Source organism: Gracilinanus agilis, chromosome 4 (genome assembly GCF_016433145.1).
Source record: "Gracilinanus agilis isolate LMUSP501 chromosome 4, AgileGrace, whole genome shotgun sequence".
Taxonomy (NCBI): domain Eukaryota; kingdom Metazoa; phylum Chordata; class Mammalia; order Didelphimorphia; family Didelphidae; genus Gracilinanus; species Gracilinanus agilis.
In genome coordinates this window covers 513,657,002-513,683,096 of record NC_058133.1, presented here as the reverse complement: position 1 = coordinate 513,683,096, position 26,095 = coordinate 513,657,002, and the positions used below count along the sequence as shown (strand labels likewise).

At 42.6% G+C, this 26,095-nt stretch overlaps 1 protein-coding gene across 2 annotated transcripts in view; it reads left to right on the top strand.

Moving 5' to 3' along the window:
- The window catches only part of RAMP1 (receptor activity modifying protein 1), a 105,741-nt gene that overhangs the window by 34,407 nt on the left and 45,239 nt on the right, over positions 1 to 26,095 (top strand). For both annotated transcript variants that reach the window (XM_044673329.1, XM_044673332.1), the window contains exon 2: positions 7,153 to 7,291. In XM_044673329.1, the coding sequence (XP_044529264.1) occupies positions 7,153 to 7,291 (139 nt within the window). The remainder of the gene's footprint in view (positions 1 to 7,152; positions 7,292 to 26,095) is intronic.

Sequence of the window (26,095 nt, the reverse complement as noted above, 5' to 3'; positions counted from 1 at the left end):
TAACAGGGCAGTTTTCTTTGATAATTCCTTATAATATGATATCTAGGCTCCTTTTTTTTTCAATCAAGGCTTTTAGGTAGTCTAATAATTCTTAAATTGTCTCTCCTGGATCTATTTTCCAGGTCAGTTATTTTTCCAGTGAGAAATTTCATATTTTCTTCTATTTTTTCATTCTTTTGATATTGTTTTATTTTTTTTTGATGTCTCATGAAATCATTAGTTTCCACTTACCTTACCTAATTCCATTTTTTTAATTTCTTTTTTTTTTCATTTTATTTTTACTGTCATGCAAAATACACTTCCATATTGGTCACTGTTGTAAAAGCACACTCATACATAATCAAAACCCCAAAATAAAACTGTAAATACACTGATGAGAAAGATGACCCCATCAGTTCTTTCTCTGGAAGTGGATAGCATTCCCCATCATTAGTCTTTCAGGGTTGTCCCAGATCATTGCATTTCTAAGAGTAGCCAAGTTTTCATAGATAGTCATCATATAATATTGCTATTGTTGTGTACAATGTTGTTCCAATTCTGCTTATTTCACTCTGCATCAGTTCCTGCAGATCCTTCTAGCTTTTTCTAATGTCATCTTGCTTATCATTTCTTAGAGCACAATGGTATCCCATCACCAACATGAACCACAATTTGTTCAACCATTCCCAAATTGATGGATATTCCCTCAATTTCCAATTCTTTGTTACCACAAAAAGAGTTGCTATAAATATATTTGTACAATTAGGTCCTTTCCCCTTTTTTATGTTCTCTTTGGGATACAGTCCTAGTAGCAGTATTACAGGATCAAAGGTTATGCACAGTTTTATAGCCCTTTGGGCATAATTCCAAATTGCCATCCAGAATGGTTGGATCAGTTCACAATTCCACCAATAATGCATTAGTGTACCAATTTTGCCACATCCCCTCCAACATTTATCACTTTTTTTCTGCCATATTGGCCAATCTGATAGGTGTGAGGTACTACCTCAGCATTGTTTTAACTTGCATTTCTCTAATCAAGAGTGATTTAGAACATTTTTTCATATGATTATTGATGGCTTTGATTTCTTCATCTGAAAATTGCTTGTACATATCCTTTGACCATCTGTCAATTTGGGGAATGACTTGTATTTTAATAAATTTCACTTAGTTCTCTATAAATTTGAGAAATTAGACCTTTATCAGAGACATTTGTTATAAAAAATTTTTCCCAGTTGTTTCCCTTCTAATCTTGGTTACATTAGTCTTATTTGTACAAAAACCTTTTCATTTACTAAACCAAAAATTTTCATTTTACATATTATAATACTCTCTATCTCTTGTTTGGTCATAAGTTCTTCCCTTCTCCAAAGATCTGCCAGGTAAACTATTCTGTGTTCCTCTAATTTAGTTATGGTATCTATCACTCTTTCTATCTAAATCATATATCCATTTGACTTTGTGTTGATATGGGGTGTAAGAGATTGGTCTACACCTAGTTTCTGTCATACTGTTTTCCATTATTCCCAGCAGTTTTTGTTAAAGAGTAAGTTCTCATTCCAAAAGTTGGGATCTTTGGGTTTATGAAACACCAGGTTGATAAGGTCATTTACCCCATGTATATTGTGTATTTAATCTACTGCTTTCATCTACCATTCTATTTCTTAGCCAGTGCCAGACTGTTTTAATGACTGATGCTTTATAGTACAGTTCGAGATGTAGTACTGCTAAGCCACCTTTCTTCATATTTTTTCATTAGTTCACTTGATGTTCTTAGATCTTTTATTCTTCCAGATGAATTTTGTTATTATTTTTTCTAGATCTATAAAATTATTATTTGGTAGTTTGATTGGTATGGCAATGAATAAGTAAATTAATTTAGGTAAGGTTGTTATTTTTATTATATTAGCTCAGCCTATTCATCAACAGTTAATATTTTTCCAGTTGTTTAGATCTGACTTTATTCTTGTGAAAAGTGCTTTGTAATTGTGTTCATATAATTCCTGACAAGTATATCCCCAGGTTTTTATTTTATTTTGTACTGTCTAGAGTTATGAAGGGAATTGCTCTTTCTAACTCTTACTGTCGGACTTTATTGTTGATATATAGAAATACTGATTATTTTTGTGGATTTATTTTATATCCTATAACTTTACTAAATATTCTGATTATTTCAATTAGTTTTTTAGTTGATTCTCTAGGATTCTCTAAGTACACCATCATGTCATCTGCAAAGACTAATGCTTTAGTTTCCTCATTGCCTACTTTAATACCTTCAATTTCTTTTTCTTCTCTTATTGCAATATTAAATAATAGTGGTGATAAGGGACATCCTTCACTCCTGATCTTATCAGGAAGGCTTCTAACTTATTCCCATTGTAGATGATATTTGCTCATGGTTTTAAGTAGATCCTCCTTGTCTTTTTAAGGAATGATTCATTTATTCCTATGCTTGCTCATATTTTTAATAGAAATGAATGTTGTATTTATTGAAGTCTTTTTTGGCATCTACTGAGATAATTTCCATTAGTTTGGTTGGTCAATTAGTGTGGTCAGTTATCCTGATAATTTTCCTAATATTAAAGCAGCCTTACTGGTTATAATCCCACCTGGTCATAGTGAACGATCCTTGTGATATATTGCTGTAATCTCCTTGCTACTATCTTATTTAAGATTTTTGCATCTGTATTCATTAATGAAATTGGTCTATAATATTCTTTCTCTGTTTTTGCTCTTCCTGGCTTAGGTAACAGTTTCATATTTGTTTCATTAAAAGAATTTGGTAGGATTCCTTCTCTGCCTATTTTCCTAAATAGTTTAAATAGTATTGGGATTATTGTTCTTTAAATGTCTGATAGAATTCATTTATGAATTCATCTGGCCCTGGAGATTTTTTCCTTAGGAAGTTCATTGACAGCTCTTCAATTTCTTTTTCTGAGATGGGATTATTTAAGTATTCTATTTTCTCTTTTGTTAATCTGAGCAATTTGTATTTTTGTAAATATTCATCCATTTCAGTTAAGTTGTCAGATTTATTGGCATATAATTGGGCAAAATAGCTCCTAATGATTGCTTTAATTTCCTCTTTATTGGTGGTGAGTTCACACTTTTCATTTTTGATACTGGTTATTTGATTTTCTTCATTCTTTTTTAATCAAATTAGCCAATGCTCTAATTTTTTTGTTCCAACTCCTAGTCTTATTTATTAGTTCAATGGTTCTCTTACTTTCAATTTTATTAATTTATCATTCAATTTTTAGGATTTCCAACTTAGTCTTTAATTGAGGATTTTTAATTTGTTCTTTTTCTTCTTTAGTTGCAAAGCCAATTCATTAATCTGAATTTCCTCTATTTTATTGATGTGAGCATTTAGAGATATAATTTTTCCCTTAAGTACTACTTTGGCTGTATCCCATAAACTTCGATATGTTGTTTCCTCATTGTCATTCTCATCAATGAAGTTATTTATTGTTTCTATAATTTGTTCTTTGACCCACCACTTTTTTAGCATTAGCTTTCCTTTCCAATTCATTTTTTATTTGTCTGTCCATGAAGCCTTATTGATTATGGTTTTTGTTATATTCTGATCTAAAAAGGATGCATTCATTATTTCTGCTTTTGATTTAATTTTATTTAATTTAATTCATTTAATTTCTCCTTTTAAAATTTGGATGCTATACCATTTGGTGTATAGATGTTTAGTATTAATATTACTTCGTTGTTTCTGGTACCTTTTAACAAGATGTGATTTTCTTTCTTATGTCTTTTCATAAGATCTATTTTTGCTTTAGTTTTGTCTGAGATCATGATTTCTACTCCTGCTTTCTTTACTTCAAATGACATACAATAAATTCTTCTCCAGCCCCCCTTACTTTTACTCTGTATGGTGTCTCCCTGCCTCAAATATGTTTCTTGTAAACAGCATGTAATAGGATTCTGTTTTTTAATCCACTCTACCTTCTACTTCCATTTTATTGGTGAGTTCATCCCATTTGCATTCACAGCTATGATTACCAGCTGTTTATTCCCCTCCATCTTATTTTCCTCTTTTAATTCTGCTCTTTTTCCTCTCACTCTGTTCCTCCTCACAGGTGTTTTGCTTTAATCACTCCCCCCCCCATTCCCCCCTCCCTTCTATCACATTCCCCTTCCTTTGTCTTATTCCCCTCCTACTTCTCTATAGGGTAAGATAGGATTCTATACCTCGATGAGTATGGTTGTTATGTTCTCACTGAAATGGTTACAATGAGAGTAAGGTTTAAGTATCTCTTGTTACCACCCTCATCCTCTCCTCCACCAGTGCATTCATTTTTCATGCCTCTTTAGGTAAGATAATTCATTTTGTGGCATTGTTTTATTTTATTGATTAATTAAGAGAAATTTCCCATGGTTACATGATTCATGTTCTTTCCCTCCCCTCCTCCCACCCCACTCCCATAGCCAACACACAATTCCACTGGGTTTCACATGTGTCATTGATTGAGACCTTTTCCATATTATTGAAATTTACACTACGGTGATCATTTAGAGTCTACATCCCCAATCATATCTCCATCGGACCATGTGATCAAGTAGTTGTTTTTCTTCTGTGTTTCTGCTACCAGAGTTCTTTCTCTGGATGTGGATAACATTCTTTCTCATAGGTCCCTCAGAAATGTCTAGGATCATTGCATTGCTGCTAGTGGAGAGGTCCATTACATTCAATTGTGCCACAGTGTATTCATCTCTGTGTATATGGTTTTCTTGGTTCTGCTCTTTTCACTCTGCATCAATTCCTGGAATTCATTCCAGTTCACATGGAATTCCTCCAGTTCATTATTACTTTTAGCACAATAGTAGTCCATCACCATCATATACCACAATTTGTTCAACCATTCCCCAATCGAAGGCCATCCCCTCATTTTCCAATTTTTTGCCACCACAAAGAGCGCAGCTACAGATATTTTTGTACAAGTCTTTTTCTTTATGATCCGTTTTGGGTATAAACCCAGAAGTGGTATGACTGGATCAAAGGTAGGCAGCCTTTTAAAGTGTGGCATTATTTTAAAGTTGATTAGAGAGAATTCTCATGGTGGTTCAAGCTTTCCCTGCTTCTACTCTGCCATCTTGGTTCTGCCTCCCCTGCCCAAATTCTAACCTTTAAGGAATTATTTTCTTCAGTGAGTTTTTGAATATCCTTTTCCAATTGAGCAATTCTACTTTTTAAGGAACTTTGTTGTTCTTCATTGGATTTTTGTACCTCTTTTCCATTTAGCCATTTCTGCTTTTTAAGGTGTTTTTTACTTCCTGCATCTCTTTCATTTCTCACCCCCATTTTCTCTCTGCCTCTCTGATTTTTTAAATCCTTTGTGAGCTCCTTAAGATCCTGAGACCAATTCTCCTTTTTCTTTGAAGTTTTTCAGTAGCTGCTTTAACCTCACTGTTCCTTTGCTCTTCTTTGTCTCCATAATAATTTTCTATGCAGTTTTAAAAAAATGTTTACTGGTTTTCCCAGCCTTTTCCTCTTCTTTAGTTTTTATCTTAAAAAGTGGGCTCTATTCTCAACATAGAGGGTGCTCTCTTAAATGTCTGTCTTTCCCTGCTTCTACCCTGAGTTCTAGCAGTGGGTTTCTGCACATTTCAGTTCTTCCAAGGTGGTAGGATGGCCTGTGGGCTTGGAGCTCTGAAAGCCACCTCCTGCTGCTGATTCAGCCTCCTCTAGCAACAAAGGTGGCTTATAAGGCTCAGAGCTCTGTGAACTACCTTGTTCTTAGGCTCAGGGCCTAACCTCAAGCCTGAGCAAGGGCTCTTGGCCTCCCTCTGGGCTTACGCAGGCCACATACATAGCAGACTGTCTTGCCCTGGAGCTTGGGGCCTCAGTTCAGGCTACAGCAGGGCTCTGGGCCTCCTAGGCTGGCATCAGCCAGGTACAGATTGCCTTGCACTGGGGATGTGCTGGGGATTGGGACTTCACTGCTGTCTTAGGCAGAGGCTCAGAGCCTCAGTCTGGGATTACACCAGCCCAGTTCACCATGGACTGCCGAGCAACGGAACTTGGAGCCTCACTACAGACTTGGACAGGGGCTCTGGACCTCCTCTTAGGCTTGAACTGGCCAGGGGCTGCAGACTGTCTTGCACCCAGGGCTCTGGGCCTTGCTGCAGGTTTACTCCAGGGTTTGGAACTTTAAGGGGTGGGTATGGGGTGCTCGGTTGTTGGGCTTGGCAGGATCTCTGGGTCTCGAGGTTGGCATGTGCCCAGGTTCAGACCCTGGAGCAGTAAGTGGGGAGGGGGGGCACCTTGTACTCCTCAGTGTATGGCTTTGCTTCCGGCCGCTCTCACCCCAGTGAAATAGGCCCTCTCTGCCTACTTTCCAGGTTGTTTTCTGTAGAAGAGTGGCTTCCCTCAGCCCCTCGTTGGTCTGTCACTCCAGTATTTGTTTTGAGGCGTTACTTTAAGGCTGGTTGGAGAGGATTCTCAGTGGTTCCAGCTTTCCATGCTGCAACTCCACCATCTTGGTTCTGCCTCCTCTGTGGGACCCTGAACAAGTCCTCTCCCCTTCTGAGGCCTCAGTTTCCTCAACTGTAAAGTAGGAACACAAATGCCCTTGCACCCCTCTCTCCCAGGGTTGTGGGGAGGCTCAGATGATATCAGATAGGCAGCCAAGGGCTCCAGAAATGGCACTCGTTGCTATTATTATGGTGGTTTATTGTTATCTGTTCTCAGAGGGGAAGCTCTGGAGTCTCAGCCACGAATGACTGAAAATCTCGGCTCCACTCAGTGCACTTTCTACCATATCAGATTCAACAACTAGAAAGGATTAGCAAAATCCGAGATTGGGAGGAGGGGAGCTTAAAGTTCAGACCCACGATTTCTACAAGGGAACTTCCTCCACTGAAGTATGTCAGTGTAGCATTTGTAACCCGGAGCACGGAGGTTTGGTGACTTGTCCAGGATCACACAGCTGGTATGGACACAGGGATTCCTGCCTCTGAAGCCAGTCTTCTAACCACTATACCATTCTGCCTCTCACTGAGTCCATTTTACAGATGGGAAGACTGAGCTTCAGAGTGTGGCCCAGGTGAGATTCGAACCCAGGTGTCTCCTGCATCTGAGCCTGCTGCTCTTTCCACTCCACTCCACTTCCCCTCTTGGGCATCCCAATGAGCAACCTCCCTTTTCCATTTCTGTTTCAGTTCACTACTTCATCCTGGTCACTGCCTGCCCGGAGGCAGACTTTGGCCAACTCCTGAATGAGTTCTGCCTCACCAAGTTTAAATTGGACATGGAAGAGATTGACAAAAGTCTTTGGTGTGACTGGGGTCAGACAGTCAGGTAAGTCGGTCTTTTCCTTCCTCCATTCTTTGGGGCGGATGTTCAGATTGTGTTTTCCCCAAGTGTGTGTGATCTGTGGAGGACCCCCAGGCCTTCCCCCCGACCTGTGCTCTCTGGGGCTCTGCCAATGCCTGTCCTGGGCAGCCCCTGACGGAGGGACACTTGGGAGCTCCCTGTGCTACCTGGACATCAGGAAAGCATTGCACGAGGCCTCAGATGCTCTTTCCAGATGAGGGAGAGATAAGAGCTCGAGAGACTTTTATAGGGCTTGTAGGCATTTTACAGGTGAGGAGCTTGTGGAGAGAGGACCCAGAGCTTCAGTGGGAGTCAATGGTGGGAAGAGGAGGCTGCTAATGGGATCTCAGGCCCCAATCCGGAGTACTAGGAAGGGCATTGGCTAGGCGGAGGGCACCCAGAGGAGGAGGAGGAAGAGGCTGGCAAGGGGCCTGGAGAGGGTACTATAGGAGACTTGGCTGAAGGAACCAGAGATGTCCAGCTTGAAAAAGAGAAAAGATACCCTCCGTGTGGGTTACATGAAAGTTTCTTAAGTATGTCCATGGAAAAGAAGGGTTTAACTTAAGCTTATTGGCCACACAGAAGGTAGAGGCAAGAGCAATGGGTAGAGGAAGATGTGTTCTTTTTTTTAAACCCTTACCTTCTGTTCCAGTGTGGATTGTAAGACAGAAAAACATCAAGGGCTAGTGATCAAGGTAAAATGACTTGCCCAGGGTCACCCAGCTAGGAAGTGTCTGAGGCTAGATTAGATCCCAGAGCCTCCTGCTCTTTAGCTGCCCTGAGTTAGACGAATTCTTTTTTTTTTTAAACCCTTATTTTTCATCTTAAAGTCGATACTGGGTATTGGTTCTAAGGCAGAATAGAGGTAAGGGCTAGGCAATTGAGGTTAAGTGACTTGGCCAGGGTCATATAGCTAGGAAGCATCTGAGGCCAGATTTTGAACCAAGGACCTCCTGTCTCCAGGTCTGGCTATCTATCCACTAAGCCACCTAGGTTCCCCATATTCTTTTCTTTTAAATGAAAAAAATTTTATTTTATTTTATTTTAAAGTTCATTTATTTATTTAATTAATTTAGAATATTTTTCCATAGTTACATGAATCATGTTCTTTCCTTCCCCTCCTTCCGTCCCTTTCCCATAGCCGACATGTAATTCCACTGGGTTTTACATGTATCATTGATCAAGACTTATTTCCATATTATTGATATTTGCACTAGAGTGATTGCTTAGAGTCTACATTCCTAATCATGTCCCCATTGACCCATGTGATCAAGCAGTTGTTTTTCTTCCGCATTTCCACTCCCACAGTTCTTTCTCTGGATGTGGTTAGCATCTTTCTCAGAAGTCCCTCAGAATTGTCCTGGATCATTGCATTGCTGCTCGTAGAAAAGTCCATTATGTTTGATTATACGACAGTGTATCCATCTCTGTGTATAATGTTCTCCTGGTTCTGCTCCTTTCACTCTGCATCACTTTCTGGAAGTCTTTCTGGTTCACATGGAATCCCTCCAGTTCATTATTCCTTTCAGCACAATAGTATTCCATCCCCAACAGATACGACAATCTGTTCAGCCATTCCCCAATCAGTGGACATCCCCTCATTTTCCAGGTTTTTGCCACTACAAAGAATGTGGCTATGAATATTTTTGTATAAGTCTTTTTCCTTATGACCTCTTTGGGGTATAAATCCAGCAGTGGTATGGCTGGATCAAAGGGCAGGCAGTCATTTGAAGTCCTTTGCTGCCTCTCTATTCTTGATGAAAGGGGAAACTTCCTATCAACTAGACCTGTTCAGAAGGAGGATGAAAGGCAGCTTGGATCCCCTCCCATGGAGGTCTTCAGCTGCAGTTTGGATGGCCAAGATCAATGAGTTTCTAGAGGGGGTGAACTAGGCAGCCTCTACAGCTCCTTCCAACTCTGGAATTCTTATCAGCATGGGCCAGAGGAGAAGAGGGCCCCAGGCTCTTTGGGAGCTACTTGACCTGAGACTTCTTTGATCCCCATTTTTACAGTTGAGAAAAGTCTCAGAGAAGATAGCAGGAGTGTCCAGAGTGCCACAAGTCGTTGGCATCGGAGCCAGCTTTGATTCCAGTTCTCATTTCAAGAACAACGTACTTTCTGCCACCCCCGTGCTGATGCCCCTCCGCACTTCTAGCCACATCCAGACGTGTTTGCCAGGACAAAGACAGTAGAGCCCCATGGATAGTACAATGAGCCTGGGTTCGAGCCCTGCTTTTGACACTTGCTTGCTCTGTGACCCTGAGCAACTCACCCATTTCATAAATCTTATCTCTAACACCACCTAGAATGCCAGACTTGCTTGCCCTGTATATGGGCTCATTGGGCTGAGCCATTCTCTATTGTTATGGCTGTATGGTAGGACCCTCTAGGAGGGGCAGAAGGGAAGGCGTAGATCGGGAAATGGAAGCAACAGATATCCGGACAAAATACAGGAAAATACACAAATAAGTTTGAAAAAGAGACTTGGCCCAGAGAAGAGAACCAGGAGCCATCGTGGGTGGCAATTGTTGTGAGGCCATTGTGGATGATGCCAGGGTGGATGTCCCAGCCACGAGAGCTGTCCAGCAGGTGGGAAGGAAAAAGGAGAGAGACAGAGACAGAGATCATTTACAGAGTGATTTCCGTGGGTCAGGCTAAATGCTGGGGATGCAGATATAATCAAGACAGATCTTGTTCTCAGCAGGCTGACATTCTAACAGGAGAAGACAGCTGGAAGAGGGGAGGGCGCCACTCTGGACCATGGTGCAACGTGAGGCCAATCAGAGCCATCCTACTCTCTCCATCTTCTTATACTACTCGAGAGAGCAGCCACTCAGGGCACCATTGGGTCAGTATGGGACCATGATGCCCTGCTTCTTCAATCTCATCAACTTGTTTCACTAGTTTACCCCACAGTGGTCAGGCACAGATTCCAGGTAATCAAACAAAGCACACCAAGATGCCCATTTAATAGTTAATAGTGAAAGACAGACTTGACCAGAGGGCTGTGCTCTTGTGGTCTGCTCTCCTCCCAAGACCAGACCACAGTTCTGGGCATCGTTTGGTGGGCAAACCAAAGGAGATGGACATCTTAGAGTGAGGTGATGCAATGGATAGAGTACTGGGCTTGGAGACAGGAAGACCCAAGTTCAAATCCCACCTTAAATACTAGCTGTGTGACTCTGAACAACCATGCAAGACAACCTCTGCCTCAGTTCCTTCCTTCCTCTTTCCTTACCTTTGTCTTTCCCTTCCTCTTCCCTTCCTTTCCTTCTCTTCCTTTCCTTCCCTTCCTTCCCTCCCTCCCTCCTTCTTTCCTTCCTTTCTTTGTTTTTAAAAACATGATTGATTTGCTTATTTGTTCCATTAAAACATGTCTCTCCCTTCCTCCCTCCCCTCCCGGCACTAGAGAAGGCATCATCTGACAAATAGATATACCTGGATACGTAAAACTACGTCTCGTTGGTTTCTGTGTCTCCTTTTTTCCTCTGGAGCTGGCTATTCCCAAGTCATTCTTCAGAGAGTATTTCTGTTGCTGTATAGAATGTTCTCTTGGTTGTGCTCATTTCACTGTTCATGTAGGGCCTTCCACGCTTTATTCAAATTAACCGGCTCAGCATTTCTTACAATACTGTACTATTTCCTCCCAATTATATGCTGCAACTTGTTTAGCCATTCCCCAACGGAGGGCATCCCCAGAGGATTGAGGAGGGTGCCTCAGTTTCTTTAACTGCAAAATGGGGATAATAAAACCCTCTCAGGGCTGTCTTGAATCTCCATGAGATAATAATTAGAAAGTGCTCAGCCCAATAAGTGGCATAGAAATGTTGGCAATGATCATGGTGCTTCCCATCCAGCCCTTCTCCAAATGGAGAGAGATTTCTGTCCCGGCGAGGACCAGACATTGGACGTGGGCCGTCTCCCTGGGCCCCCCAGCAATTGAGCGCTGAGTCCACCTCTCCTTTTCCCACATTCCTGTCACTAAACTCCTCCAGTTACGCTTCCTCATGGCCGGCGTATTCCTGTTTCCAAGATGACATGCAGCCCTTTTTGTGTGAGTGACGTCTTAAATGGATGCCTCTGTTTAGATTGTCTTCGGTTCGACTGATTTTTCATCTCAAGGAAAATGCTAAAAAAAAAAAAAGATGCAGATAAAGGACCTGCCTGAGCGGTGCTCGATCAGAAATTAAGAGGAAACCCTCGAGGGAGCACATGCCAGAAAATTATAAACAGATTTCAAACTCCTTTCAAAAAATTTGGGACCAGTTGGAAAACAGATAAATTGGGGCAGCATAGTGGAGAGAGTGCCGGGCTTGGAGTCACAAGGTCCTGGATTCAAATCTGGCCCCAGATACTTCCTAGATGCATGACCCTGGGCAAGTCACTTAACCCCCATTAACTAGCCCTTACTGATCTTCTGCTTTGGAATGAATACTCAGTAATGATTCTAAAATGAAAGTTGAGGTTTTTTTTTAAAATAAAATAATATAGGGGCAGCTGGGTAGCTCAGTGGATTGAGAGCCAGGCCTAGAGACGGGAGGTCCTAGGTTCAAATCTGGCCTCAGACACTTCCCAGCTGTGTGACCCTGGGCAAGTCACTTGACCCCCATTGCCCACCCTTACCACTCTTCCACCTAGGAGCCAATACACAGAAGTTAAGGGCTTAAAAAAATAAAAAAATAAAAAATAATAATATGAATAGCTCCTGTTTCTAAAGCTGTGACCCTAGAGGACCAGAAGAAGAAGTATTACCCTAATTTTGACCAGAACCCTAGCTCTGAGCTAATAGAGCAGCCTCCATCCTGGAAGCTTCTCACTCACTAACTGTTTAGGTCGTGCCCTCAACTTGGATTTTCCTTGGGAATATCAGCATTTGGCTAGCCTTTGGTCTGACCCAGGATTTCCCCAGAGAACATCAGTATTTGGCTTCTATCTAGCTCTCCACAAAGGCACAGTTGTGAGGAAATTGAGCCAGCCTTTCTTCTGGTTGATCCCACATTCTCTTGGGACCTGCACAGCCCATATGGCTCAGGACTAGCAGAGGGACAGGAGTGGACTGTGGATCTCTGTCGTAGCGCCCACCATGCTGCTCTTTCCTGCCCTTTGAGACTCCACTTGGGAAGGGCTCCATCTTTGTTTTCGTATCTCTCTCAGGAGGACTTCTCATGGGTCTCTCTCCCTTGAGGGCTTTGCTTCTCACCGAGCTGTCTGGCATTGATTTCCTCATGTTCATGGGTATCAGGGGACTGCCTAGTTTCCTAAGGGGGAACAGAAATGGATTGGAGAGCTTCAAAGGCCTTTCTCTTTGTGTTTTCGGGTCCTCCCACCCCCTCTCCAGCTGCCCAAGCATGTGAACTGGAACCAGGGCCAACATAAAGGCCTGATGACTAGACCAGAAAGCCAGGACAAGGGAAGAAAGATGCTTACTTACCCTTCTCGTCCATCATAGAGGCAATGGGCTTAGGTGAAGGGATTTTCTCAAGATCACAGAACTAATAGGTCACCCTTCTCCCCACCAGCCCTTGACAGTGGGCAGGGGCATGTTGACAAGACCCTGGACTGGTGACTTCCCTGGCACCAGTGATCTAGCCATGCTGGCACCTTGCTGCCATCACCTACAATGTTTCCATCTTCTATCTCTGGGCAGATGTCTTTCCTGTCCTTTAAATCTGGAATGTTCTCCCACCTTACCTTACCTACTTCATTTCCCTGGCTTCCTTCAAGACTCAGCTCAAATGACATCTGCAGGAGGCCATTCTTGGTCCCCTCAAGTGCCAAGGCCTTTTCTTCTTCTTTTTTTATTTTTTATTTTTATTTTTGCTATTTAAGTAGTGTATATATCTTTTTATTTTTATTTTGAATATTTTCCCATAGTTACGTATTTCATGTTCTTTCCCTCTCCCCCAAACTTCCCCCCATAGCCAGCGCACAATTCTTACATGTATCATTTTTTTTACATGTTTCATTGCTTAAGACCTAATTCCATATTATTGATAGTTGGACTAGAGTTATCGTTTAGCATCTACATCCCTAATAATATCCCCATCAGCCCATGTGTTCAAGCAGTTGTTTTTCTTCTGTTTTTCTCCTCCCACAGTTCTTCTTATGAATGTGTCTATTTTTCTTTCTCATAAGTCCCTCAGCATTGCTCTGGGTCCTTGCGTTACTGCTAGTAGAGAAGTCAGTTACATTCGATTGTGCTACAATGTATCTGTCTCTGTGTACAATGTTCTCCTGGATCTGCTCCTTTCACTCTGCATCACTTCCTGGAGGTCTTTCCAGTTCACATGGAATTCCTCCAGTTCATTATTCCTTTCAGCACAATAGTATTCCATCACCAAAAGATACCACAATTTGTTCAACCATTTCCCAATAGAAGGACATTCCCTCATTTTCCATTTTTTTTGCAAGGCCTTCTCTTTTAAGGAAATTATTGTCGAATTGTTTCTGTCATATCCAAGCACTGGAGTCATTTGCCTTTTCCTTCTCCAGCTCATTTTATGGATGAGAAAACTGAGGCAAACAGTGACTCACCCAAGGTCACATAGCTAGTAAGTATTTGAGGCCAGGTTTGAATCCAAGAAGATTGAGTCTTCCTGACTCAAGGCACTCCATCTACTGTGAAACCTCGCCATCTTCCCTTCTAAGATTTGCTGTCCCTATCTCATATGTATCTATTTATGGATAAGGCAGTTCCCCATTAGGGCATAAGTGTTTAGATGCCAAAATGGTCACAAAAGTACTTTTGCATAAGGAAAAAGGAAAAAAAGCAACTTCAGAAGAAAGTAAAATAAGTAATTCCTGCTTGTAAGTGAATAGTTTGGTAATTGTAAAGGTCAGAAAAAAGAACTTTCATTTAATAAAAACTACCAAAATTCATGTGTAAAGAAACAGTTTTTAAATGAGATATGATCAGTATGGTTGGCAAAAGGGAGCAGAAGATGAACTTTTATGTAGATCAAATGGATTAAATCACTTTGTAAAGGATGTGAGATGATAACCTTTTATATGTGAGCACTTTGGTGACTGAAGGGGACAGAAAATTTTTTAGGACTCAAAACTTATAAATAAAATCTCCTTGTAAAGAAGCTGTTTTCAGAGGCACAGAATGTTGAGAGGACCAGTGTGAGAAATGCAGAATGGTTGAGGTTGTAGGGCATGATAGTTCCTCAGCTCATTCACATGTAACTGCTTTTAAGGTTTAAGAAGCTTAGACCTAATGATGTCATTGGAGCAGTTAGGTGGTCCAATGGCTAGAGTACCAGGTCTCGAGTCAGGAAGACTCATCTTCTTGAATTCATACCCAGCGGGGTGACCCTGGCCAAGTCACTTAATCCTGTTGGCCTCAGTTTCCTCATCTTTAAAATGAATTGGAGAAGGAAATAACAAACCACTCCAGCATTTCTGTGAAGAAAACTCCAAAGAGGTGTCTCAAAGGGCTGGCCATGACTGAAATGATGTCATTATTCTGAGTGATTGGTTTTGCATAAATAGGAATCACACCTATTTTGTATAATGAAGAGTAGGGCTTCAGAGTGATGAGTGTGTGTGTGGGGGTGTATCCCCTTGCAAAAGGGTTACCACTGATTACACGAGAGTGTGATTATAGCCAGGTAGTAATGGTCCTTCTCTGTGATTTCATACCTCCTAGTATAAGCAAGCAAAAGAATGAATATGGGAGGCTGTGCCTGAGGAGTGCTAAGCAAATGTTCTGTGTGTTTGTCGTCTCCCCCATGAGAACATAAGCTCCTTGAGGACAAGGATTGTCTTTTGCCTCTTTTTGTATCCCCAAGTCCTTAGTACAGTGCCTGGCACAAAGTAGGCGTTTAATAAATGTTTGTCAATTGATTATTTGGTTGATTCAGAATTTTTTTTCACCTGTAAAGTGATGAGACTGGATTTGATGACCTCTAAATTCCCTTCCAGCTTAGTCTCCCCTCCTATGACTGATGTTTCCCAGTTTCAGAAGCAAAAGGACCAGAGATATCCACAGGGAAGCTCTTTTTGAGTCTATTAGCTCCATGGAATGAGACTTCGGTTTGAAGTTACCAACACCCAGGACAGAGATAGCTCTTCCTCCAGTCATCCACCATCCTGAAAGCCCTGGAACTTAAGGGCTTCTCCCCCACTCTTTGACCCAGACCATATCTCTGAACATGGCGGAGATATCTGGGAGCTTGTAGGACTTCCTAAAAGTGTGTTCATTTGATAGGAGAGGAGGAGCGTTTGCGATTGGCATAGGATTTATATGCAAATAGTGCTGGCAAAGGGATGTGGAGATGCTGGAAAGGGGACTCCATGGGCAAAAAGTGGAAGTAATCTAACCCCGGATCAAAATGTCTGAAGGAACCATTTGTGCTTTACTCATCTCGGTTTCACGGAAACGTGACGTCCATCGGAGATAAGCGTCCAGCTGTGTGTAACTAATTATCCCGGCCACCAGCCGGCTCAGAGATTCTGTTCTTAATTCCATCCACATGATAAGGAACTCAACTGAACTGACTGGGTTCCTTTTCTGGGTCGGAGGAGAAGGAAGGGGTAGGAGCTGGAGAAAAGGGGGAGAAAGTTATTTTGGGAAGTCAGCCCTAGATAGAAAGGTTTAAAAAATGATTTATCCTTTATATTTTATTCTAATTTTTTTTTTACCTCTTATTTATCCTGGCTTGAGGATCTAACTGAACCCAACCACTCAGGTGAGAAGCTCCTCTAGGCCGTATGAAAAAGGCCCATTTGGACTTTGCCGGTGCCGAATTTCGGTCTTGTGGAGGAGTGGGGAGGCCAAGATCTCCCTTTCATGTAGTGCTTGGCCAGCCTTACTGCACCTCCGACATCTTAGAGGGTGGTGTTAGTAGTAGTATCTTTGCTTGAAAAACAAGTTCCAGAAGCCATTCTTCCAGGACTGTGCTTGGCCTGGTCTACCTTAACTTCCAAAGTCTACCTACTTTAACAAAAGCTTAAGTGATTTATCCAAGGTCACAACGTCAGTAAGTGGCTGAAGAAAGATTTGAATTTACGCCTTCCTGACTCCAGGGCCAGCACTCTGTGCTCTGTGTCACCCCCTACATAGGTAGGTCAGAATTCATTGTGTCTTGCTTTAACTTGCATAGATTCTGCTTGTCTTATAACCCTAGAAATCAGAGCTCTAAGAGCATCTAGTTCAGCTCCCTCATTTTTACAGATGGGGAAACTGAGGGATAGGGAGAAGAAGTAACTTGCCCATGATGACACAGCTAGTCAGAAGCAAGATTTGAATTTGGAGCTTCTGACTCCACTTTCTACTGTGAACTTGGACCTGTTACTAACCCTTTCTTGGTCTCAGTTCCCTCCTTTTCAAACAGAAAAAATCAGAATACCCTGGCAGGTCAGGGCTGTTATTTATCTCCATCTTACGTATGAGAAAACCCAAGTCAAAGGGTTAAGTGCCCTACCCAGAGTCACACAGCTGATCCAAGAGAGATTTGAATTCAGAATTGTTCTGAGACTTGAATAAGGTAATGAAAGGTCTTTTGCCAGCCTTAAAGGGCTACATCATGATGGTCATCGGTTCTGGTATTTTATTGACTGCCTATAGGCAACTTTCAAGGTTCAGGAGACTCTATGCTCTCCAGAGGGCTATTGGCTGCTGCTTTCCTGTCTCCATAGCTCACCAGCCCTGCCTCCTTTATTATGCTTCCACTGAGGGTGAATACTCCCCAGCTGTGTTCCAGGATCTTTAGATAAGAGTTATCCATGTTTAGCGACATGACGCATGGTTCCAAGAGAAAGCTGAGGACTAGCTTAAGAATAACAAGAGTTAAGATTGGGGTTAGGGTGCATCGTGAAGTAAATTAGACAAAAGGAGCCAGGAAGCCACTAGTTATAAATGTTTAGGGACTATTTTTTGAGGAGGCTTGGGTTCAAACCCCAAATTTGCCACCAACTTCCTGTGTGACCCAGAGTTGAGTCCTTGGTTTTACTGAAAGATCAGGGAAGGTTTAGCTAGAGAAGAGAGGGCTTAGGTAGAACATGATATCAGAGGGGGCTGCCATGTGGAAAAAGGATCATCTTTGATCTACTTGGCTCCAGAGGGCAGGACCAGGGTAGAATTGGAAAGAGACCACTTCAGGTTTAGTGTCAGGACAAACTTCCTGATGAGAGTTGTCCCAGAGTAGAATAGACCTTCCCTTCCTGGAGGTCCATAAGGAAAGGTTACATGACCACCTGCCAGTTCTGTTACCAAGGGTCGGCAACCAGTGAGGTTCCTTCCAACACTGGCATTGTGTGACTTCATGCCTGGGAAGAAATAGCCAGATAGTCATAGGAGTGGGAGGAAGCACAAATTATTTCCTGTTTTCATGTCCTTGATGGAGAAGAGATTTGAAAATGTGCCTTCAGTCTTCCATTTCCAACTGGGCAACAAGGGACAGAGAAACTCAAGCAGCTGATGAAAGCAACCAAACATTTCCTCCTCAGAGGTGATAGAATGACAAGGGTGGATTTGGCTTCTTCCTGCCCCTGAGCTGTTAGCAGAGAGTATCTTATTTAAGGACAGACTCCAAATGTCCCTAATTAGCCAGGAAAGAGGCCATCTCATAACCTCAATGGGCTGCCATGTTTAGTCCCAGAACAGAATCCACCTGACATAGTTACAACAAGGGAAGCAGTGTGGTATCATGAAAAGAGCACAGAATTTGGACTCAGAGAACCTAATTTCAAATCCTGGCTCTACCACTCATTACCTTGAAGTGTCTGAGATCAGATAAATCTTCCTGACTCCAGGCCTAGCACTCTATCTACTATTCTACCTCGCTGCTAAAATCTAGGTTACCTCTAGCCACAGAATTCTCCTCATATACTAGTTTAGTAATCCTGTCCCAAAAGGAAAGGAGGTTAGTCTGGCATAGGCAGAAACCATGTTAGTTATTTCTATCTGTCACTTTCTTTTCTTCTTGCTTAATAGCCATCTCTTTAATGATCTTTTCAGGAATTTTCCTAGAAGTCAAAGTCAACCTCAAAAAACTATAGTTTGCAGATTTCTCTTCCCTTTTTTCTTTTGAAATTCAGGGCATTTACCCTTCTCTAAACTTGAAGTATCTCTCATTTTCTATGTCTCAATTATATTGATGGTGGAGCAGTCATCACATCCTCTAAGAGTTTGCATAGATGTTAATTTCCTTTCAGAAATCTTTTTATTATGTTGTTACAATCCTTGTGTGTGTTATTCTCTTGATTCTGCTCATTTCTCCTTTCCTTTTTTAAAAAAAATCAAATTAACCAGTGGTTTATCTGTTTTGTTGGTTTTTTCATAAAACTAACATTTACATTCATTAATTCAATGATTTTCTTTCTTTCAATTTTATTAAACTCACCTTTAATTAATTATTTTTTTTGCTCACCTTTAATTTAAAAGATTTCTACTTTGGTGTCTAATTGGGGATTTAAAATTTGTTCTTTTTCTAATTTTTTTAGTTATATGTCCAATCCATTGATCTGTTTTCTCTAATCTATTGATATAAGCATTTAAAGATAAAAGTTTTCTCCTAGCTACTGCTTAGTGGTATGCCATAAATTTTGATATATTGTCTCGTAATTTTCTTCATTGAAATTACTGATTATTTCTATGATTTGTTCTTTGACCCATTTATTCCTTAGAATTAGATTAATTAGTTTCCAATTAATTTTTAAAAAACTTTTACCTTCTGTATTAAAATCAATACTAAGTATCAGTTCCAAGGCAGAAGGGTGGTAAGAGCTAGACAATTGGAGTTAAGTGACTTGTTCAGGGTCACAGAACTAGGAAGTGTCTGAGGCCAGAGTTAAACCTAGAACCTCCTGGTTCAGGCCTGGCTATCCATCTATTAAGCTACCTAGCTGCTCCCAGTTTCCAATTAATTTTTAATATCTTTCCATGGCCCTTTATTGAATATAATTTTTATCACATGATCTGAGAAAGATGCACTTAATATTTCTGCTTTTCTGCATTTGTTTGGGAGGGTTTTAGGTCCTAACACATGGTCATTTTTTGTGTAGGTATAGTGCACTCTTAAGAAAAAGGAATATTCTTTTTTCTTCCCATTCATTTTTTTCCAGAGGTCTATCAAATCTAACTGTTCTAAAATTCTATTCACCTTTTTAACTTTTTTTTGTTGTTGTTGTTAGATTTATCTAGTTCTGAGAGGGTAAGGTTGAGGCTCCCTACTAATACTACTTTTACTGTCTATTTTCTCCTGGAAATTAATTAAATTCTTTAAAAATTTGGACGCTAAACCATTTGGTACATATATGTTAGTACTAATACTGCTTCATTGTAAGGTACCTTTTATCAAAATGTAGTTTCCTTCCTTAACCTTTTTTTTTTTTCTTAACCCTTACCTTCCATCTTGGAGTCAATACTGTGTATTGGCTCCAAGGCAGAAGATTGGTAAGGGCAGGCAATGGGGGTCAAGTGACTTGCCCAGGGTCACACGGCTGGGAAGTGTCTGAGGCCAGATTTGAACCTAGGACCTCCCGTCTCTAGACCTGGCTCTCAATCCACTGAGCTACCCAGCTGCCCCCTTTCCTTAACCTTTTAATTAGATCTATTTTTGCTTTAGCTTTGTCTGAGATCATGATTGTTACTCTTGCTTGTTTTACTTCAACTGAAGCATAATAGATAACAGATCTTACTGCGTTTCTCAAAATTCAATCATTTTTTTATGGCAAATTAATAGCCCATTGCATTCCCAGACCACATTTGGTTCTTTCATTTCCCAGCTGAAGGGTTCATTCTTTAACACAATTTCCTTCATAAATGCCACCTAATGCCTTCCCTCTGTTGACTTTTTCCTATTTTTTTTAAACTTTTAACTCTGTCTTAGAATCAGTACTAAGTATAGAGGAATGATAAAAGCTAGGCAATGGGGGTTAAGTGACTTATCCAGGATCACACAACTAGGAAGTGTCTGAGACCAGATTTGAAACCAGAAACTCCCACCTCTGGGCTTACTCTCAGTCCACTAAGGCACCTCACTGCCCCCTCCTATTTTTCTTTCATAGAAATGGTATGTTCCCCTTCCCCCAATAAATTATGAACTCCTTGGGAACATGGACTGTCTTTGACCTTTCTTTGTGTTCTCAGCTTTTAACATGTTTCTTGGCACTTAGTAGGTATTTAATAAATGTTTATTAACTAACTGACATGTTTTCCCCAGTAGATTATAGGCTCCTTTAGCGCAGAGACTGCCTTCATGTTTGTTGTTGGTTCCCTAGTGCCTGGCACATAGTAGGTGCTTATCAATACTATCATATATCGTTTATATATATGTACATATATTATTAGTAAATGCTTACTCCCTTCTCAAGCCCAGAGAAGGCATTTAATGAATGCTTACTGATTGATTGCTAAAGAGATAAAGGATTCAAAAGAGCATGAGATTTGGAATCAGAAGACCCAGGTTTAAGTCTTGGCTCTGCTCCTCTGTTTCTTCCCATCTCACGGCCTCAGTTTCCTCCTCTTATAAAATGAGAGGTTGGAACTAGATGACTTCTTTTTTTTTTTAAACTCTTACTTTTCCATCTTGGTAACAACTCTATGACAGAAGGGCAGGCGCTTGGCCAACGTGGTTAAATGCCTTGTCATGGGGCACAACACGAGGAAGGATCCGAGGCCAGATTTGCACCCAGATGCTTCAGACTCCAGACCTGGTGCTCCAACCACTATGCCATCTGGCTGCCCCTTTAAAGGTCCCTTGTGCTTCTAAGTTCTTCTGACCTCTCCTTAAGGAGGAATATTATCCCAAGACCAATCAACTCATCTAGTAGTAAATAAAGGACTTGATTGCTGAGTGACTCTGGGCAAGCCCGTTCTCCTCGCTAGACCTCGGTTCCTCATTTCTAAAATAGTAAAGACAAGGGAGACTATAGGAGCCTAAACGTTCTCTGTGTGGTTGCCCCCGGCCACAAGCACAAACTGTGATGGGACCCTTGCCACTTCTGCTTTCCTCTGGGACCAGATAGAAAACAGGAACTTCCTGATTGCAAAGAACCAGAAGAGAGCGCGTGTTCTCTGGGGCTATGGGATCGGAATGTATTGGGTTCTCTTCTCCAATTAAGATTGCTGAACTCTAGAAGAGTCTGTCATGATGTGAATGTAAGAACATCCCAGGGCGAGGCCTCCCTCCATGAATGCCGACTGCAGCCTGTTTGTCCTGAGGTAGATCATTAGGTCTTTGGAGTTGTAGTTCTGGAGCTGGAAGGGACCTGAGAGGCCACTGGGGCCAAAGCACTCATTTTGTAATAGAAGTAAACTGAGATCCTGAGAGATGAAATGTCCTTCTTGAAGTTTTGCACACAGGGGAGGATTTGAACCAAGGTCTTCTAACTCTGGAGCTAGTGCTTTTCTACTGTGGAAAGCAGCTTAGTCTACTGGAAATCCAGTAATCCAATTTACTAAGTGCCTATTCTATGCCAGCCACCTGGGTTCAAATTTGCTGCTTAGTACCCTTGAGATCTTGGGCCTCAGTTTCCCCCTCTATAAATGCAGGGGTTTTACTAGATGGCCTATCAGGTCCCATCCAGTTCTAGGAACTATGATCCCATGAATCCTTAGAAGTTGCTTAAGTCTCAAATATTACATGAAAGTGACTTGCGCAGGGTCACATAGCTAGTGAGTATCAGAGCCAACATTTGAACCCAGATCTCCCTAAATTCAGTCCCCAAATGGCATCCATTGGGCAAGTATGCCCCTAAAGCACTGAACTCTAGGAGACTCCAGCTGTGGGGCACTTCGAGAGCTTAGAACTGGGAAGGTGAAGAGGAAATCACCATCTTAGACTCAGGGATGTCACACTGAAACTTCACACCAGGGATAGCTAAATGGTCCAGTGGATGGAGAGCCAGACCTAGAGAAGGGAGAATCAAATCTGGCCTCAGACACTTGCTAGATGTGTGACCCTGAGCAGGTCATTAGCCCCCATTGACTAGCCCTTACCACTCTTCCAACTTGGAACCAATACACAGCCTTGATTCTAAGATGGAAAGTAGTGAGGGTTTAAAAAAAAAAAAAAGAAAAGAAAAGAAAAGAAAAGAAACTGCTCGCCATTCCTGGTCCCTGAACTAGACAAGTTCCTGGCACACTGGCTGGTGCCTCTATGCATCCACGCTTGATGGATGGAAAGATGGCACTGGGGAGGAGAGGGGGTCAGGGAGGGTGACGTGATGGCCGTGAGGATGGAGGTGAGAGGAGGGAGTGGCGCAGCTCAAGAGCTGAGTGACAGTTTCCCTGCAGCGGGCTCCACCTTACTCACGTCAGTCTTTGCTCCTCCAAGCAGGAAGCCATTCTTCAGAGAGAATGACCCCAAGAGCAGGCGGCACTGGGAGTTATGAGGAATGCCTTGATTTTATGGGAGGCCGATGGAGTTATTGCCTTTTGAGGATAAGATGCAGCTCCATTAGGGGTTTTAGAGCTAGAAAGAGCTCAGAAGGATGTCTAGCCAATTCCCCATTTAAATGAGGAGGACACTAGAGCCCAGGGGAAAGGAAGTGACTTACCCAAGGTCATACAGCTCCAATGGCAAAGCTGGGGTTTGAATTAGGAGCTCTGAGCCCTGTCTGCTACAATAAAGGAGCCTCTCAGTTTTGTAAACTTTCAAGCCCTCCATAAATGTCATGATTTCATAAATGTTACGGATGTTATTATGCTTGGAGTGCTAAAAGGCGCAGCTGGAAAGAGGGAGGGATCCAGTCGTTAAGCAGACTGTTATGACTAGAAAAGTGGGATCCTGGCAGCACCACTGGTGTTAATAGGCCCTGAGCCTCAGAGTGAGGAGGGATCCCCGAGGTCAGTGATCCCCCTCATTTTACAGGTGGGAAAGCCAATGTCAGAGGAGGAGGAGTGATTGGCCCGAGGCCACAGAAGGAGAGGGGATAGAGTCAGGATTCAAACCCAGGTCCTTTATAGTCTAAACCAAAATCTCCCCCTCTCTACACTTTTCTGCTCCTCATCCTTACCACTTTGGAGGGTTGGGGGCAGGAGACTCAAGTCTTGCTTCCTCATCATGAGGGATATGGCACCAGAGCTTGCTCCTCAGGTTCATGTTCACTTGCCCACCCAGAGGTGAAGAGGAGGAGGAAATAGCACCCTGTACTTTTTGGGTCCAGACTCTTGGTTTCTTCAGGGCAGTGGAAAGAGTGCCAGGTCTGGTGTCAAGAAGACTTGAGTTCCAATCCAGCCTCAGATACTTACTAGCTGTGTAGTCCCAGGAAACTCACTTAATCCTGCTTAGCTCCCGTTTCCTCCTTTGTCGATGGGCTGAGAAGGAAATGGCCAACCACTCCAGTCTCTTTGTTGAGAAAACCCTAATTGGGGTCAGGAAGAGTCAGACAGGACTGAAACAACCAAACAACAGAGAGGCTGATGGCTTGCCTGAGGTCATGGAGGCAGTGTGGGTCAGATAGGACTCAGTCTTCCTAATTCTAAAGCTGGCTTTCTCTTTCAACCGTGTCCATTGCTTCAGCTGACATATGAAAATCAGCCACAGTGCTTGGCATAGAGTGGACACAAATTCCCTGTTGGCCAAGACTGCTATTTTTAAGCAACTACCAGAGGCTGCATGTTATAGGATATTGTCGCCGGTACCATTTTGCTGATAAAGAAACAGGCTCAGGAAGTTTCAGTGACTTGTCCAGGGTTACACAACTACCACGTATCAGAAGCAGGATTAGAACCTAGGGCTTGACTCCAAGGGAGGCTGCCTCTCCATTCCTAGGGAGGCTGATTAGTTGAGTGCTTTCTTCCACTAGTCTTCTCCCTGCCCCATTGTTCATCCCGTCCAGTCCTTGAGTTGACTATAACTGCCTAATAGAATGATGTGGCTGTTCGGGTCGCAAACACGTTAACGGCCCCTGGCTAGTTGCCTCGGAAGTTGAACTCTCTGACAGAGCCCTGAACAGATGAACACAGGATATGCGCAGAGACATCTGCCCACAGAGATGGCCTTGTCCTTCCTGTCTCCCCCTCCCCTACCACTGCCAAATCCTTGATTTTGTTCTCACTCTCCCCATTAGCCTCCTTGGATGAAACAAACCAGCTGTCCCAAAGCAGATTGGATTACAAGGGTGTCTGTGGCCAAAATGGGAAGCCAGCAGCTGCCGGGGATAATCCTGGCCTTCAGAGCAAAGTCAGGTTCCCGGGATGCTTCCAGAGCCCTTGGGCAGCTGCCGACTTGCCCTCCCCTCAAGCCCCAAAGAGCCTTCACTTAAGAGAGACCCGACCCCCTTAATGGGGGTGAGCTTTGTTTAAGTCCCACTGCCAGAGCTTAAAGACTCTTCGATAACGAGGGCGTCTCTTTAGTTAGGGCGTCAGGCAGGTCACGTCTGACCCTGAGATACAGATGGCCCAAGGGATCTCCCTTTAACTTTAAGTGGGGGGGGGGGGGGAGAAGAGAAGACTGCAGAAGGCCTCTTAGAAAAGAAAAACAAAACCAAAGTCTGGAGTCTGTGTGTTACTGATTGGACGTACAGGACAAGGGAGAGAAAAGATCCAAAATGGCTCCAAGATGGGGGGACAGATGCCTGAGAGAACACGTGTGTCTGTCCTTTGTGGAGATAAAATCAGGAGGCGGAAATGATGATGAGTGTGGTCCTAGGCATGTGAGCATCAGCTAGGGAATCAGGAGGCAAGCCAACTGGTGGCCCTGGGCAAGTCCTTGGGTCTTCTCTGCGCCTCATTTTCCTTGTCCATCCAACGAGGGGGATGGGCTGGATGGTTGCCAAGGCTCCTTCCAACTCTAACGTTTTATGACGGAGTTGTAGCTTTCAGTAGGATTTCTGAGAGAGAATCCCCAGCAAATAGTCAGAAATGTATGACTGGTGCGTGGGATGGGGTGATTCTGGAGATATGGGAGATGCCTACTCTCCACCTAGAATCTAGAGCTAAAAGGGAAGAGAGATGCGGACGGGAGCCAACATTTAGGAGAAAGAAGAACCCATGAAGGAGTCAGAGGAACAGTGAGAGAAGTAGGATGGAACCTGGAAAGAACAGTGTCCTGGAAGTCAGAAGAGGAGACATCTTTAGGAAGAACTGGATCCATGGCCAATGGCGAGATTGTTTGAGAGAGGTCAGGAGGATGTCCACATGACCCCAGTTGGGCTTTTCTTGACTAAGGTCCTAGGGAGATCTACTGTTTTCTTCTCCAGCTCATTTGACAGATGAGGAAACTGAGACAAGCAGGGTGCTCACCATGACCATCAGGAGAGTAATGGATGGAGTCCCTCTGGGATCTTCTGTGTTGGTTTACAGGGACCCTGCTCTGTATCAGTTTTATCAATCGCCCCATCTGGCTTATCTTTAAGAAAACTTTAGAGGCAGCAGTGTGTGGCACAGGAGGGAGCTCAAGGCCAAGAGTCAGGAGATTTGGGGGTCTGCATCAGCTCTGCCACAGCTAGGTGTGTTTTGGACTTTATGGCCGAAATCTGTGATTCTTAGGCTAATCGCTTCAACTTTGGGGCCTCAGTTTACCCCTTTGTACAATGAAGACCTCAGACCTAGATAACTGTTAATGTCCCTTCTAGCCCTGAAATCCCATAATTCCTGTACCTATCTCTGCCATCCCTTCCTTTACTGAAATGAGAGGCTTGGACCTTCCAGGGTCCAGGATCCTAGCCCGACTTCTTGGAGTGTTTCTTTTTCTTTTGAATATTTTCCCATAGTTCCATGTTTCATGCTCTTTCCCTCTCCCCACACCCCCCAACCCCCTTAGCTGTCCCACAATTCCCCTGGCTTTTACATGTATTATGGATCAAGACCTGATTCCATATTATTGATAGTTGGAC